Source organism: Vigna unguiculata, chromosome 1 (genome assembly GCF_037176805.1).
Source record: "Vigna unguiculata cultivar grain cowpea cultivar isolate G323 ecotype 2 chromosome 1, ASM3717680v1, whole genome shotgun sequence".
In the NCBI taxonomy this organism is placed as follows: Eukaryota; Viridiplantae; Streptophyta; class Magnoliopsida; order Fabales; family Fabaceae; genus Vigna; species Vigna unguiculata.
In genome coordinates, this window is record NC_140792.1 from 10526062 (window position 1) to 10542795 (window position 16734).

General features: G+C 31.9%; 1 protein-coding gene across 1 annotated transcript; it reads right to left on the bottom strand.

Annotated features, from left to right (window-relative positions):
* Positions 1 to 6455: 6455 nt before the first annotated feature.
* Positions 6456 to 16194, bottom strand: LOC114193643 (ALA-interacting subunit 3-like). The gene is made up of 8 exons (XM_028083525.2): positions 15889 to 16194; positions 15318 to 15376; positions 15121 to 15195; positions 14924 to 15034; positions 14717 to 14787; positions 8125 to 8422; positions 7457 to 7746; positions 6456 to 6755 (listed from the first exon to the last, which is right to left on the bottom strand). Exons 1-8 carry the CDS (start codon positions 15962 to 15964, stop codon positions 6701 to 6703), a joined length of 1035 nt encoding a protein of 344 aa, XP_027939326.1. The 5' UTR covers positions 15965 to 16194; the 3' UTR covers positions 6456 to 6700.
* Positions 16195 to 16734: the final 540 nt, after the last annotated feature.

Here is a 16734-nt window from a genome sequence, read left to right on the forward strand (position 1 = left end):
GACCAATGATGTATTCTATGTCTAGATGCACAATCAATTAGTTATCTATAATTACCCACAAATATGCAGTCAATAATTATCATGCAGTTAAAACAAGAATAGAACACAAGAGTGATGGAAAAAAATATATTAATTAATGGAATACACAAAGAATTAAGAATACATTACACCCAACTCCCGTGAATGAGGGAGTTAGCTACTCCTAGGCATGTTGAATACTAGACTGATGTTGAAATTGAATGCATTCATCCTTCATAATGTCCTTCTACCTTCAAATGTAGAGATATGAAATTTCTTTCTCTCCAAGTCTGTGTTTGGCCTATGCCAGACCCTTAATTTATAGACTTTCATGGACTTGATTTTGTACTTTAATAAATTGTAGTAGATAATCTTTGGGATATATCTTTTAATCTTTGTAAATTTCATATCTTTTATATATTCTTCAAATCTTATCATTTGTAATTTGAATAACTAACTTTGTGGATATATATCCTTTTTTATAATCTTTGACTAGCCAATATTCCACTTATTATGCTGATAATATTTGATTAGTCAATATTTCAACTTATTTGCACTTATTTGCAAAATGTATTCCATGTTTTATCTTTTTCAATTTTATTCAATAAACATTGAAATATCAAATAAAATCCAAACATAAAAGTAAATTAATTAAAAACATGATAATGTCAATTATCAATAATGAAATTGATCGAGAGTCATGAATATGCATAATATTTTTTTATTATGTTGGTATATATTCAGCGATGAAACTTGGACAACAAATTTAGAGGACTAAATTAATTTTTTTACAAATAAATTATTATTTTTAATTAAAAAGAAAACTCTTCATTTTCTATCTTCATTTCCTCAAAACAATCACACATGATAGTACAATCCAAAAAAATATGACTATCATTCACTATCATATCATAATACTAGATCACGAATAATTTTCTAAATGCATTTGATATGAAGGAACCATTTTAGTAACCCTTTGTACGACATCAATTTGATGACGTTTTCCTAGATAGCGTTCTAATGAATTTTCAATTCCTTATATGTAACTCTATGAACTTTAAAGATTTATTTTTTCATTTCTTCAATTCTTGAATTCTCATGAAATTTTTCTATGTTTAGTTTATGTAGATAATTTTTTTCATCTTCATCACATGTGTTCCTCTTAAAAAAAATCTTTTACTCTTTACCATAATTTTTCTTATATAAATTTATCACCTCTCACCTATTTAGAAAAAGATAAAATTTATCTTCACAAATTACAATTATCACATTGCAAAACATAACAAAACTTACACATGATAGTATAATCCAAAAAAATATGACTATCATTCATTATCATATCATAATATCAGACCACAAATAATTTTTTAAATGCATTTGATATGAACCATTTTATATAACCCTTTGTACATCATTGATAACACTGTCGTTGACGCGATCAAATTAATACTACTAAACTATAGCAACTTCAGTATTGCTAAGATAGTAGTAAAGAAAATAGAAAGGGTAAAGTAACCTTAAGTCATCTCCCAGCGAATACGAAATTGATTTCTAACAAATTAGTTTTTATAAAAACTATACAAAAGAGTTAATCAAATGAAATAAGGAACAAAGAAATAAAATTGGAAAAAGATAAAATAAGATAAAAACAATAGTAAAGAAAATAGATTGATTCTACTGCTTTTTCAAAATAGATTCATCGGTGGTAATCTAAAGATTATTGTTCAATTAATGATTGTTATAGATTTACAAATTAATCAATGTAAATTTTCAATTAATTTGTTGACGTTCTCACTATTAACCAAAGTAAATTCTCAATCCAAACCAAGAACTTTGTAGATTAATCATAGTAAATTTAACCAAAGTACATTCTCAATCATTGGCAAAAACACATTCAATCACATAAAAGTTTCTAAATTTAATCAAAGTAAATTCTCAATTAATATTAAAAACCCTTGAACTCATGATTGATATGCATATACATTAAAACATCTCACTAAATTAGATATAATGTAAAACCCATTACTTTTCACGTAATTCAAAGATAAAAGACATAAATAAATTAAATCCTCAACAATAAGAAAAAGAATAAAGAAATTATTTCATTCTAACCTTAGAATTCATAATGAAATTACAATGGAATCAAACCTTGAAGCTTAGCCCTCTATGAAATACAAAATAAAATAAAATAAAAATAGAAGAGAATGTAGAGAAAGAGAGAGCGGAATTAGGCCCCCTAAGGGTTCCTAAACTCCAAAGTGTCGAGTTTGTTTTTTCTACTTTCCCTTGGTCTCTCTATATAGGACTTGGACAGGACTTTTCTGTTTCTAAAATCTGCCAAATATCTTTTAAAATAAAGATAAAGATAAATATCATTTAGCTTTATAGTGATTATGAATATTTAAAAAAAAATTGGAGAGATATAGACTATTTGACAAATATAGTTGGTTGATAATGTAAATATCTGATATAATTAAATAAGTTAATTACTTAAAGATATATTATTGTCAACACTCAATTTCGTCTGGATGAATAAATTTCATTTCAAAAAAAAAAATAAAAAAATAAAAAAAATGTTTTTTTAGTGAATGGTAAAAAAAAAAAGTTGAACCCTAAACCATAAACCCTAAACCTAAACCCTAAACCCTAAACTCTTTAAAGATTTTCAAACTTTAATTTTAAAAGAAAAAAAAAAGAATGAAGAGCCTAATTTGTTATTAATTATCACACTCTTCTTCATGAACCCAATAACTCAACATATTTTCTACCTTTTGTTTCTAATAGAGAAAGTAACTACTAAAAATTCTCATATTACATGGGAATTTTCTTGCAAATTTGTTAAAAAAATTTGCAAGAAAAGACTTTTTCCTGCTATTTTTTCTAAGAATCTTAATTGGTAGGAAATTCCTTCGTGGGTAATTATTTCCTACAAAATTATAAAATTCGTAAGTATTTTCTACAATATTTGTTGCGAAAAGTGTTTTATACAAAATATTTTGCAAAAATATTGGCAGCAATTTCTTGCAAATTTTTTTTCATAACAAAATTTGTAAGTATTTTCTGCAAAAAAAAAAATTCAAAACAAAATTGGCAGGAAATATGAGTTTTTTTAGTAGTATAGTGATATGATTCTACTAATTAGAAGCAATATTTCTTCCAATGGTTAGAATCAATATTACTAATTGGGATTGATTTTGTGCTTTAATGGTTAGAATCAATATTACAAATCTTGATTGATATTGTGCTATGATTTGATTCTCATAGTATGTTGTTACCATGATCAATTTCTTCCTTATATTACAATTAAAACTAGGATTGCATTAATAGTGCAATATGTGAATATAGATAGACATTGAAAAAGAAAAAAAAAAACATTTTCTTATTACCATCCACACAGACACATCTCATTTTTATCTCTATTGAAAAAAAAAACAAAAATATTATAAAAGGAGACAAGAAAAAGATAAAAGAAAAGGTAGTTGTAATGTAAAAGATGAGAGGGTGAGATTGATATAAAAGAAGAGATATTGAAAATTTTGCTAGTTTCTTTTTTCTTTTGATTTTTTTTTTCAATTTTCATTATATTTTTTTAAATTGCTAAAGAATATTTTTTCCTTTTTCTTTAGTGTTTGTTTGGCCGCTTGCATTGCGTGACACCCAATTTATATATTTTTTAAATATTATAAGATCTAAAAATAAAAAAAAAATAGTTTTCTTTGTTTACTCCCTAATATATATCTAGTTCCTCACGTCGTAGTGACATTCACATCGACTTTTAAATAACTTAAAAAATATTAAAAATTTATAAGATTAAAAAAGTGAAAAAATAAAGATTAAAAAAAATATTTTCAGTGTCTGTCTGGTCGCTCGCGTCGCGTGACACCAATTTTAAAATAATTCCAAATACTAAAAATTTAAATAAAAAAGTTTTCAAAATTACCGAAAAAGTCAAATCATTTTCCAAATATTTTTTCCGAATAGTTTTTCATAAAAGAACTCTGTAACCTTGATTTTCTATTGTAATTGGAGATATGTAGGAGTGAGGATCAATCCTTGTCGGACCCAAAAAATCAAAAAAATATTTTTGTTTCTTTTATTATTATTTTTGGGAAAATTAAATATTTTGAAAACCACATCCCTTTGCATGTTTAATTAAAGGTACTGTCTTAGGACGGGCGTTGTGGGGGTGCTAATAACTTCTCTACACGTAACCGACTCCCGGATAAAAAATCTGGTTTTTCGCAGACCTTGTTATCTTTTTTGTTTTTTCGTAGTTTTTCATAATAAAATGGTGATTCCAAACTATATTTTTTTCAAAATTTAATTTTTTGTTCGTCTCCCATCGCGATTTTGGTTGCGATAATGATAAATTATCACCAACTAATATTTGTATTAATTTTCCAAATCAGCCCTTTGCAATCTTCTCAAATTATCTTCTAACTAATTTAATATCTTCAAGATATATTTGTTTGTTGTGGATCTAAAAAGATTTAAGAAGATCTTGTCATATTTAAAAAGATTTGGTAGTTATTATTTTTTATATTTTATGATATAAACTGAATTATAAAAAATCTCAATTAAATCAATATTTTTGTAACATCTTTTTGTATCTCATGCTTAATAAACACAATTATAAGAAAACCCAATTAAATCAATCTTTTAAGAACAAAATTCAATTAAAAATCCAGTATTAAACATTAAACAGGGCAAAAATACGCACTCATCAATTTGATTTGGGAGTATTGTCAAATTTGATGATGTTTTCCTGGATTGCATTCTAATGAATTTTCAATTCATTATATGTAACTATAGGAACTTTAGAGAGTTATTTTTCATTTTCTCAATTATTGGTTTCTCATGGAATTTTTAAGTTTTGTTCTTGTAGAAGCATGCCTTCCTCTTGAAAAAAAAAATTCTTTTACTCTTTATCATAATTTTTCTGATATAAATTTATCACCTCTTACCTATTTAGATAAAGATAAAATTTATCTTCACAAATCACAGTTATCACATTGAAAAACCTAACAAAACCCATACCACTTTAATTAAATAAACATCACTATATAAATTGAAAACTTTCAAAAGTTTACCATACGCAGCAAAAGACACAAACTCCCTAAATTTCATAATTAGGGTTATACTAATTATGGGAAGAATTTAATTAGATTTCATGCCGATCTCAAGAATTCCTAAAATTATAATTAGAGTTCACAATAATTTAGGAAAACTTAATTTGGGACAAATATCATAATAGGGGAATCATAAATCTAACATATATAAATCATAATAGATACTAACCTTGATCCGTAAAAAATCATGTGAGAATGTATACTTCAATCTCTATTCTCCAACCTGAGTTTCTCAAACTATCATTTTATCTTTCTTTCTCCTCTCACACTTTGATGATGACTTAGTGTATGAAACAACCTTATAGTCAGAGACAAATACCTAATCTCTTCTATTAACCAACGTTTCCATCAAATTGATTTTTATTTTATCTTTATTTTATTTTTTATTATAACTTCCATAATATAAAATTAATATAAATAATATAATAATATATAAATATAATTTTAAAATATATATATAAGCATAATTTTGTTTCATATAATAATAAAGAAAATGATTTATAATCTTGAATAAAAACATTATTTTAAAATTAATAAAAACATTATTAATTACTATAATGATAAATTTAATTACCAATTTACAAAATAAGAAATTATTAATTAATTATTATAAAAAAAAATTATGAATGAAAAATTTCACTTTGTAAACTTATGATTCAATCTGTCCTACATGGTCGTCCTTAATTTTCTAAAAAAAATATCGTACAACCAATAAACATCTCAAATTGTACAAAAATATTATTTTTAACTTCACAATCTAGAAAATTTTTCTCACAAAAAGACTTCTAAATTGCATAATCCAAAACCTATTTTCAACTTTTGAATGGTATGATTCAAAAGCTTAAAATGATTTTCAAAACGAAGAATAAGAAGAATATAGTTTCCAAATTACATAATTAAAAGTCATTTCCAACTACTGAATTATATAATCCAAAAAGAATAAAACGAAATTTTTAATATTCCCAAAAGTATAGGACAAAAAGAATTTGCCGTTGCAGAAACTTTCAGAAATTTTGTTGGATTCATTGTCAAGCCACTTTGTTTTACCATATCCACCACTCTTTTTTTCCATATGCATGTTTTGTCCATGTCACCCAACAGAAGAAAATCCACAAGAGAAAGCAATTGGTAAAATCCTAAGTATAACCGTATATTTTAGTCTCTTATTTTAATACAGAGCTCGTTTACTAACATATGAACAGTTCAGTATACAGCTCAGTTGAACTCTTAAAATCCACTTTTTCCAGGTTTAATTTCTTCCTTAACCTAAACTATGAGTAGCACGATTTTTTTCTACATGGTGTGAAGTGCAACTAGAACATATACTCGAATGCTATATATTGTGAGAGGGGCATACAACATTAAATTCTGATGCACAACATACAAAAAAGTGTTTTGGTTTTCTTGTAGATGATGATAAGAACACCTAAATTGACAAGGGCTACTAGTAATTGGGTAACATTCATGTACAAAAACTACTACCCCATTTGTAGAATTACCTAAGAGCCCTGTAACCATGGAAAATGACAAACAAGCATGATGAGTTTCTCTGATCAGTGCCCTCCTGGATTTCTATTCCATGACAAATATGAGGGATCTCCAAGTTGCCTACAAAGATGGAAAGATAAGTTAGGCGTTGATAATAATTCAAAATTGCTACTTCAAGTAGCCGTTTAAGCATGGGTGAATTTCAGTTCTCCGTAAGTACTTCTAGAAAAAGAACAAGAAAATAAAAAGAAAAATGTGAAATAAATTCATGAGAAAAGCATTAAAACAGGTATTCTTTGAGGCTTTTGCGTGTTTTACAAATCATAATTGTAAATTTTTTTAAACATATTTCAATTGGAGAAAGGAGCTAAGAACAAGATCCTAAACTACTTCATACAAACAGTTGAGTCAACAGAGACCGAAATAGATGCAGGCACTCTTAATATTAGTATGCTACCCCATGAATTTCCCTTCCATAAAAATTTACTTTCAATTTTTTTTTTGGTCAGTAACAGTAAGTATATATTGAGAAGAGGCAATTGGTTTACCCCAACATGTATACCAAAATGATATCTACAAAAGAAAAAAAAAAAAGAGAAACATAATTTGCCACCTTCTGGACTCCTCCCCCTTTCATACCCCTACTAACATATACCTTAATATTTATGTCTACTATAACATTGGTACATCAAGTTTTTCCCCTACATGTATCCTTAATTAGACCAAAACAAGTTCCCTAACCTATCAAAACAAGTGCTAGTCACAAAATGAACTTTCATGGTCTGAACCCAAAAGCAATATAGTGGATTTCAAGTATTTACCTTGGCTTGACAAAATATACAATGGTAAAAGCCAAAGCCAAAAAGAAGCACAATCCTCCGACAGTGAGATAGGCAATGCCCAGGAAGTCATTCTTCCCACCAAGCCAGCTAGTAGTTGACAATACAAGCTTTTTCTTGCCATTAAAACTGTATGTGTTATAGTTATTTTGCAGTATTACATTTATGGTATCACCTTCATTCAGATCCTCCTCTATCCTTCCATACAACTTCCTAAAAGTTGGCAAAGCAGCGGTTCGCATCCAGACAATAAGATCCTCCTGCTTACTCAACTGTTCCATAAAACATTCCAAAAAAGACAGTAAAATATCCCCCATTGATTGACAAAACTTTGATTAATTACGAGATGAAACATATGAATATCAAGGGAAGCAATTGAAATTTTTATATTAAACTATGCAAATATGTGAAACATCAATAATTTTCCATGTGAAGAATCATTGCCATATATAAATTACGAATACAAGTATAAAGAGCAGTAGTAGCAGCAACAACAAATAAACTAAAAGATAAATGCATAACACAAAGCCCATGCAAGGGTAAATGAAGGCTAAAATCTAATTTCATAGCTGAACCTTGTGAGGAAAAGTAAACACACTTGAGGATAGAATTGTAATCCAATTAAAACAAAAGTTCATAAAAATACTCACTGGTACGGATTCATTGAGGATTGCACCACCTCTAATAGAACCATTCTGGAAGTTTTTAGGGAAAACATCTTTTCCAAATTTGTGCTCTCTATCACTCTTCCAAGAGATGCCTTCCTTGTTCACTGTCAAATTCCTGTTGTCCCGGGAGAAACTGTAAGTGTCATTGAATAAACTCCAAGCTATAAGACCACAAGGTACAATTGCCTTTCCATTGGCTGTATCTTCAGGCTTACACGCACTTGTGGAGTTCTCTTCATTATGATCCCTCAATTGCTCATCACTTCGGCTTTTAACATATCTAAAGTAAACAAAATTGCCATGCTTATAAGAGAATATATTAAGAGACTGAAACAGTTGAGGAAAACAACCAATCAAAGACATTAAAATGGCAATGTACTCTAAATATAAGATGAGTATAGGGGGAAAATATCAGATATGTGGATGCCTCTATACATTACATGCATACAAATAATAATTTGTTATCTAACAATTCCATATAGTTCTAGGAGTTACAAATAATAATGTTATCTAATAATATATTTAATGATAGTTGCGACTTTGTAAGAATTGTGTAACTTATTTAGATGGGTTAACTTGTTAGAATAGGTCAACTTATGCATAGTATTACCCATCTGACCCATACGTGTAGGATTGAACATTACATTTTCGTGTATCTTCGATGTAACGAACTCCTGTAAATGAATGAATGAGCTGACAGATGAATTACTCTCCAAAGCGTATTTTCTATACTTATATCTCCAGTTCATATCTTTGCTGGTTAATCTTGATTTCTTCGTCAATGTTATGTGAGTCCACCATTGTCTGTTGCTGGCTATCACTGTTGTTTCTCTCTGATGAGCATCTCACTGTGTTCGTCTTGCCGAGAGATGTAAACCAGTAGTCACCATCATCATCTGTTGTTGTCCATTGTGTAAAACCACTTTTTCGATGTACCATACCTAGGGTGCGTCCCTGTGCGATGGAGAACCAACTGAGCAAACAGGCATAATCCTCCTCACACACTGCCATGCATAACATCGTGAATGAACAACCAGGGTGTGTGTAGCCCACATGCCACCTTCCAGTTGTTGGAACGATCTTACTCTGCCTCATTGCTCCTGTCAGCCCCTCTTGTCCCTTATTCCAACCTCCTTTTCCTCCTTTCTCACCTATTAAAGTCTGGGCCCCCATTTGAACACCTCGAAAGTTCTTTCTTTACCCCTGCAATATTTGTTTCTAATTTGCATTGACCTCTGCACTTGTCCTACAATTTCCTGGATCACCCCCAATTACTTCAAATAAGCTTAATGGCAAAAATTATTCGTCTTGGTTTGCATTTGATGAATTGTGGCTTCTTGGCCAAGTTTCTCATGACCACTTGGAAGATGGTAGTAAAATTCCATCAGACCAAGTTAAATAGTGGGAAAATATGGAATTTCAGCTTTACGCCTAGAGACAATCTCTGAAACCCAATATATTGGGAACTCTTGGAGCATTCAAATCGTGTCCCTCTTTTTTGAAGGTTAAGAGTTTTTTTTTTTTTCAAATGATATTCTATGCCCATATGACTGCTCATAAATTAGCATCTTTCAAACAAACACATCATGAAATGACTTCTCTTATTGTTGAAGTACAACCAGCTGCTGAAGAAATGATGTTTATAGAAGTTGAATCCTTGGAAGAGATTATGGGGTTGGACAAGTCCTATTTGGTTACAATTCTTTGTCCCATGCATCCAAGATTTGGTCAGTTTGGCACCGAATCCTAACTTGTCAAGAAATTCCATGATATGGAAAGCATAACAACTTCGTGTTCACATTCTTACCAGCAGAAATATTCATTATTCTACTTAATCATCTATCATGGTATTTTCTACAAAAGAGGAGATTATGGAAATAGCAGAGAATGAAGTGATCGCAGACGTCCTCAATGCACTTATTTTAAGAGAACGAGTCACACCAAAGAAAATTGCTTTTCTTTACATGACTTCATTGATAAGACAACCATTGTATTCAAATACGAGAGGGTAGAACCAAAGTTTTACCATGAATTTAGGTATTGAAGTTAAAGTATAGTATTTAGGCACAAACTTCCACCCAATCTAGCTTGTCAACAACTTGCATTTCTCAACATGAAAAGTCAAAGCCCATGGACATTTCAGGTGCTTCTTTCTGATCCTATTTCTATTAAAACTTCATTATTTACTTCCATCTCTTCTCCTAAAGTTCCCATTTTATTAGTATAGTGAATGGGTCTAATGATGTTTCTCAGGGAATTGGTCAAGTCCGTCTTTCTCTAAGGTAATTAAATAAGTCATTAAATTGTACTGTAACATATGATGCCAATTATTTTGAATATATGAGCGCAATAAGGATTAAGTGATTGGTGAAGGACATGAAGCTAAGAGGCTTTACTATATGGAACCAGAATTTCCTTATCATGTTTTGTATCCCCATCTCATAAACTTTTGCATGTATTAAAAAAATGGTGCCTAACCTCGACAAATTTCATTTCTTAAAGTGAGCCATGTCAACTAGGCAAACATGATTGATCTTCCTTCCCAAAGAGACTTAAAACAAGACATGTAATAATACCTTTTTTGTAATTCATTATGACATTTGAGGTCCAAGCCAAGTCACCTCATTTTGGCTTTGATATTTTGCTACATTTAATGATGAATCTTCTCATTGTACTTGAGTTTGTTTAATGAAAGATCAATCCAAAATTGTATATGATTGTGCATTTCCTTAATGAAATATAAAAAATAAATCTGACTAAGTTATAAAAATTTATGAGATTGATAATGCCAAAGAATACTATTCTTCTAGCTTTTCTACTCCTCTAAGTTTTTTACATGGCATTTTATATCAATCCTCATAAACCTCAACCAAATGGTATGGTAGAGAGACAAAAGTAAACATTTGGTTGGAGACTACTTGTACCTTATTGATTGATGTCATAACGTTAGTTTATAGGGGTGATGCTATTTTTGCTGCTTCCTCGTAAATGGAATGCTCTCTTCCTCCCTTCACAATAACATTCCCCATTCTATCCTATTTCTCAATCAACCATTATTTCATGTGTCTCACTGTGTTTTTGGGTATGTATGTTTTGTTCATGATGTGTCCCCTAGGTTGGATAACATCTCTACAAGAGCTCTCAAATGTGTCTTCTTGGAATATTTTCATCTCTAAAAAGAGTATCGTTGTTATTCTCCAAAAACTAAAAGTACTACATGTCTACTAGGTTCCTCTCCTCCAAGTCTACCAAAACCATCATCACCTCCACCAATCCATTATTAGCACAGAACGCACAGGACTGATCCAAATTTACATAATGAGTCGTCTTTTTCATGTCCTTGGCCACTATCTGCCCATAAAACAACTCATGATAATGACGATCCTGGTTGACCCATGGCTCTTTAAGAAGGTACTTGCTCTTTATCAATTGGAAATTAAGAATGTCTTCCTTGATGGAGAAATCTACATTGATGTGTGGGTTAGTTTATAAATTACACCAATCTGTGTATGGTATTAAATAATTCCCACATGTTAGGTTTAAAAAATTCAGCCACATTGTAAAAGTTTTATGCCAAAACGTATGATGTAAATGATTCAATTTGTTATTATCATACATTTCCTGAGAAATGTGTATACTTGATTGTGCATGTTCATTATATGATCATTATCGGGAATGATGCCACTAAAACTTCTCAACTAAAGAAGCGTGTACACAATCACATTCAAACCAAAGATCTTGAATCTCTTAAATACTTTTTTGGTATTGAAGTAACTCAATCAAAGGAAGGTACTATAATTTCTAAAAGAAAATATGCCTTATACATCCAACAAGAAACATGTATGATTGATTATAGGCCTATGGATAGTCTAGTGGATCCAAACCAAAAATTAATGGCAGAAGTGAGTCCTTCTCAAACCTAGAAAGATATGGAAAGGTTGTTGGGAAACCTATTTATCTTACCACTACTACACCTAACTTGTCTTTAGCAATCAAACTAGTTAGTCAGTTTATGTAGGATTCTCGTCTTAATCATTGCAATGTTGTCATTCACATCCTCAAATACCTAAACTTTTAAAAATTTGGGTGTAAATATTGCACGTTTATTGTACAATAAATATAGATCAATTGATTAATAAATAGATTTGTTTGTAAGAAATCCCTAAAATTAAGGGATTGGGAGTAAGTTTATTTGGTAAATTTGCTCCTAATATAGAGTTTTTATTTCTAGAGATTTATTTCCTTCATTTTAGGAAATTGATTTCCCTTTAATATTGTTGGAATAATTATTAAGTCTACCTAAAGTCGGGAGTAGTGTGTTAGGTTACCTCTAATTATTGCTTCTAGTTTTGTAGCTAGGAGTCTAGGGTAGCCTCTTGACCTCCCATCTCCCTATTGTATCAACTCTTAATCTATGTAAATATAAATACATGAGAGGGTTTTTCCAGTCCTTTAATCATATATTTTCTATGTTTAATCTTAAGTTGGTATCAAAGCGGGATCGATCCCGCTCTACCTGTCTCCATCATCTCCGACACAGTTTTTGTTGTAATTCATCATCCTCTACTGGCCACTAACGTCGGCCACCACAGCTTTCGCCGACAAGCCCTGGATATGGAGTGCCTCTCCAAGCGAAGGCCAACCCTGCCAGTGCCGGAGGCTAGTTCTCATCCACGCAATCGTCACGCGCTCAACTTCTGACCGTTGCTACTAGGCGCGTGACGCCCACACATCGCCTTCTGCTCACCGGACCTTCATCGCACCGCTATTGCCAGTCTCGTCGGGCCTTCCTGTCTCCGTTTTGACCTTCAAAGTTTCGTTCAAACGTGGTTCAATGTCACCCCTTGTGAAAGTCACCCTAGGGCTTTCCTTTTTCCTACTGTTTTCACACCTTCTCGCTGGTTTCTTGTTTTCGTCAATAATGGCCACTAGAAATCCTATTTCACTCTCTAGAAGCCCCGCATTACTTCTGAGAAGCTAAATGGACAAAATTATCTACCGCGGGCTGCATCTGTTGAAATATGGTTCCTTGGCCAAGGTTATCAAGATCACCTTGAGCAAAATGGAAGTAATGTGCCTGCTGAAAAAGCTGAACAATGGAAACAGACCGATTTCCAACTATGTGCCTTGTTGTGCAATCCGTGGAACCAAGACTTCTGATGTCTCTTAGAGCTTTTAAAACATGCCACTCATTTTGGGCGAAAACTCAAAACATCTATGCCAACAACATCGAACGTCTCTACCTGCTGACAAACTTCCATCACTCCAAATGACAGACCATGATATAGTCTCCTTCATGATTGAAGCCCAATCAGTTATGGAAGAACAGAGGATGTTCTTTTAAGTCGAATCTTGGGATAAAATTAAGAAGAGATTGGACAAATATTATATGGTGATGATCCTCTGTTCTTTACATCCAGATTTTGGTCATATCAGAGATCAACTTCTAACTAGTCATGAGGTCCCTTCCATGGATACCTTGACCACACGCCTTCTTCGTGTCCCAATGCCTCAACCCTAGGAGGCTCATGCACTAGAGGAACCATCTGTCATGGTTATCACACGAGGAAGAGGAGAATGTGGCACTAAAGGAGGCGGACATGGAGGTCGAGGGCGTGAGGGTAGGTGCATTGATAGTCCTATGGATCTTAATCAAACGCTAATGATGATCATGGTGAGTTGTTCAAACATCCTAAGAGATATAGGAGATTGGTTGGGAAATATTTACCTCACAACCACAAGACCCAATCTTTCCTTTGTAGCTGGGTTGTTAGTCAAATTATGTGGAATAGTCACATTGATCGTTGAAATGTTGTCATACACATTCTTAGATATGTCAAAAAGACTCTTAAACAAGGACTATTACATGAGGATAAGGAAAATAACAAAGTTTTTGGATATTGTGATGTTGATTGGGTAGGATGCCCGACATATAGGCACTTTACTACCAGATATCAAGTATTTAGGGGTGGAAATCTTATTTCTCAAGCAAGCAAGAAAACAAATGTTGTTGTTCAATCTAGTGCAGAAGTTGAATAGAGAAGTATGGCATTAATTACTTGTAAGCTTGAATGGATTAAACAACTATTCAAGAGTTAAAATTACGTGAAACACAACATTTGAAGTTGTATTGTGATAAAATTTTGTGTATGTATGAAAAACTATATGCACTATGGGCATTATTCGGTGTAAGGATTGTCCAAGATGCTATACCTATACCATTATGGCCTTTTTCAGGCTTGGCTACTCCACACTACTATCAGGGATTTACCTACTATGATACAGAGTATATAGTAAAACTGGAAAAGTAGTTTTACATTAGGTTTATAAATTTCAAAACAGTTAACGTATGTGATGAGAATAAGCTCGAGAGAAGAAGCATTATAAAAAAAGATGGTGGACAAGCATCAGTTTCTGGGCAGTCCCCCATCCAATAAATATTTGGAAAAACTGGTGGAGAAAGAACCAGGATATCCTTGTTTCATAAAAGGATCTTTTTCCCTCCCTTTGTAAATGTGGATTAGAAACAGTTAAAATGAATGTCTGAAGCATGAAGACAAGGGTTGTTACATACCGGCGATGATTCTGGTAAAAGTTGTCAAGCTGGTAGTAGACATGAATAGGTGACTTCATATGCTTGTGCACCTTTTCAAAAGAAAATTTTTTGAAGAAAGAAAAGATTGCCTCAATGAGACCTCCATTTATTATCAATCATGGGAACAGATTTAATAGAAAGATGTGAGTAAAATGAAATGGATAAACAGGTGCGAAGGAGATTTACATGTAGTGTTATGTTGCATGCTTTATTTGCAGAACTCTGAATGTATGCTACCTTGTCAGTAACATTATTTGGTATGCACGTGGATTCATACCTAAAAACAATTTCAACAACCTGACAGATACAACAAATTGAAAGTTAAACTCAGCATTATATAAAACTATGAGCATGATCACCACATTTAAAACACTCAACATCACCTTCCTCGAAGCAATTAGCGAAGCAACTCCAATAGGAACGAATACTATGCTGACAAGCAAGAATGCAGAAATAACCTGCATGAAAAACTAAAATTAAGTACCAGCAATATCACGACAACAGAAAAGGACTCAAATGCATTTAGGGTACACATATAGTCACGAGCTGTGAATTACAAAAAAGTAGTAGTTAGTGTTACCGCTCGTGGCGTGAGAATTGGCTTACACGCTGGAAGTTCTTGCTGGGTAAACTTTGAATCTGAAAAGCATTATATTTTCAAAAAGATATAATCAGTTCAATTTTCTGTTGCTACCCAAAAGAACAAAAAGAAACAAAAACAATGTTCTCAAATCATCACACACTATCCAACTGCGTGAAACTCTTCCATTAAGTCAACAAACACCGATGCACATCAGAAGCCTCTTGTAACACAAACACCGACACCCGAAAATCAAATCAAATAAAAAAAAGGACATTAGCTTCCACAAAGTATCATATCTTCATGAAATAGAACTCCATCAAAGGGTATATCAATCTAGGAACTCTCAGGCACTAAATACTAACACGGGAACTATCACAAGCGATACACCTTACCCAAGCACCTAAATAAAACCCAAAACCCCTTTTCCTCCTAACACATACTCAATTTAACTCAAACAAAAACAAATACGAAATTTGCATCACAAGCCAAAAAAAGAGAAAAGGGCCACTGAAAATGGAGCTAAAAAGGCGAAAAACGACGAGAGATCGGAGAGATCAGAGTGCATTACACTTGGGTCGCTTGGTGTTTCTTCTTGCAGCTGTGGGGTCGGTGGATCCAGCACCGGCTGCACTCGAAGAAGCCATTTTCCGAATCAGAATCGATCAGAGACCTTTCGATTCCAATAAAACCCTCGAGATTCGTAGTGAAAATGGGAAATTGGTAATTAGGGAAGTTACAAGCGTGTTCGGTTGCTTTCCCTTTCGCTCTCTAACTTTGCTGTGAATTGAAGAAGAAAAGACAGACCACAACAAGAACGCAAAGGTGCCCACAACAGAGACAGTCAAAATAACTACAATGCAATTACGCACGCTTTTTTGCTTATCCGAAAAGCATAGGCACGCTTTTTGTTTTGGTGCATTTGGCTAAAACTTCAGAATGTGAATAACTTTTTAAATCATTTGAGAAATTTTATTTAGGTTTTTTATTTACACTGAACTTTTTCATTACAAGTTTTTTGATTTTGCCATAAATTTTATAATTGAGTTTGTGGAATTAATTTATAGAGGCTCGAAACTTGTTGGAGATCCAGTGAAATAATAATAGACAGGAGGAGTTTAACAGTTAAAGAATTTCTTGAGTAAAAGTTAATGTTTTCTATAGTTTTGAATAAACATTATTTTTTTTAAAAACGACAAATTAACTTTAACCCATCCATGTCGTAGACTTTCTCAAATATTCACTTAATTTTTTTTTGTTAAATATTTATTTTCCTAAATCATCTGTATTTTATTTTGGTTAAATTTGCTTCATTGATTGACAAATGAAAGACTCATCGAGACTTCATTTCAAACGGGTTCTTAGTTTCAAAATGGAGTCAAAATTACCGTGTTCAGGTTAGGTGTTTAATGGGAAA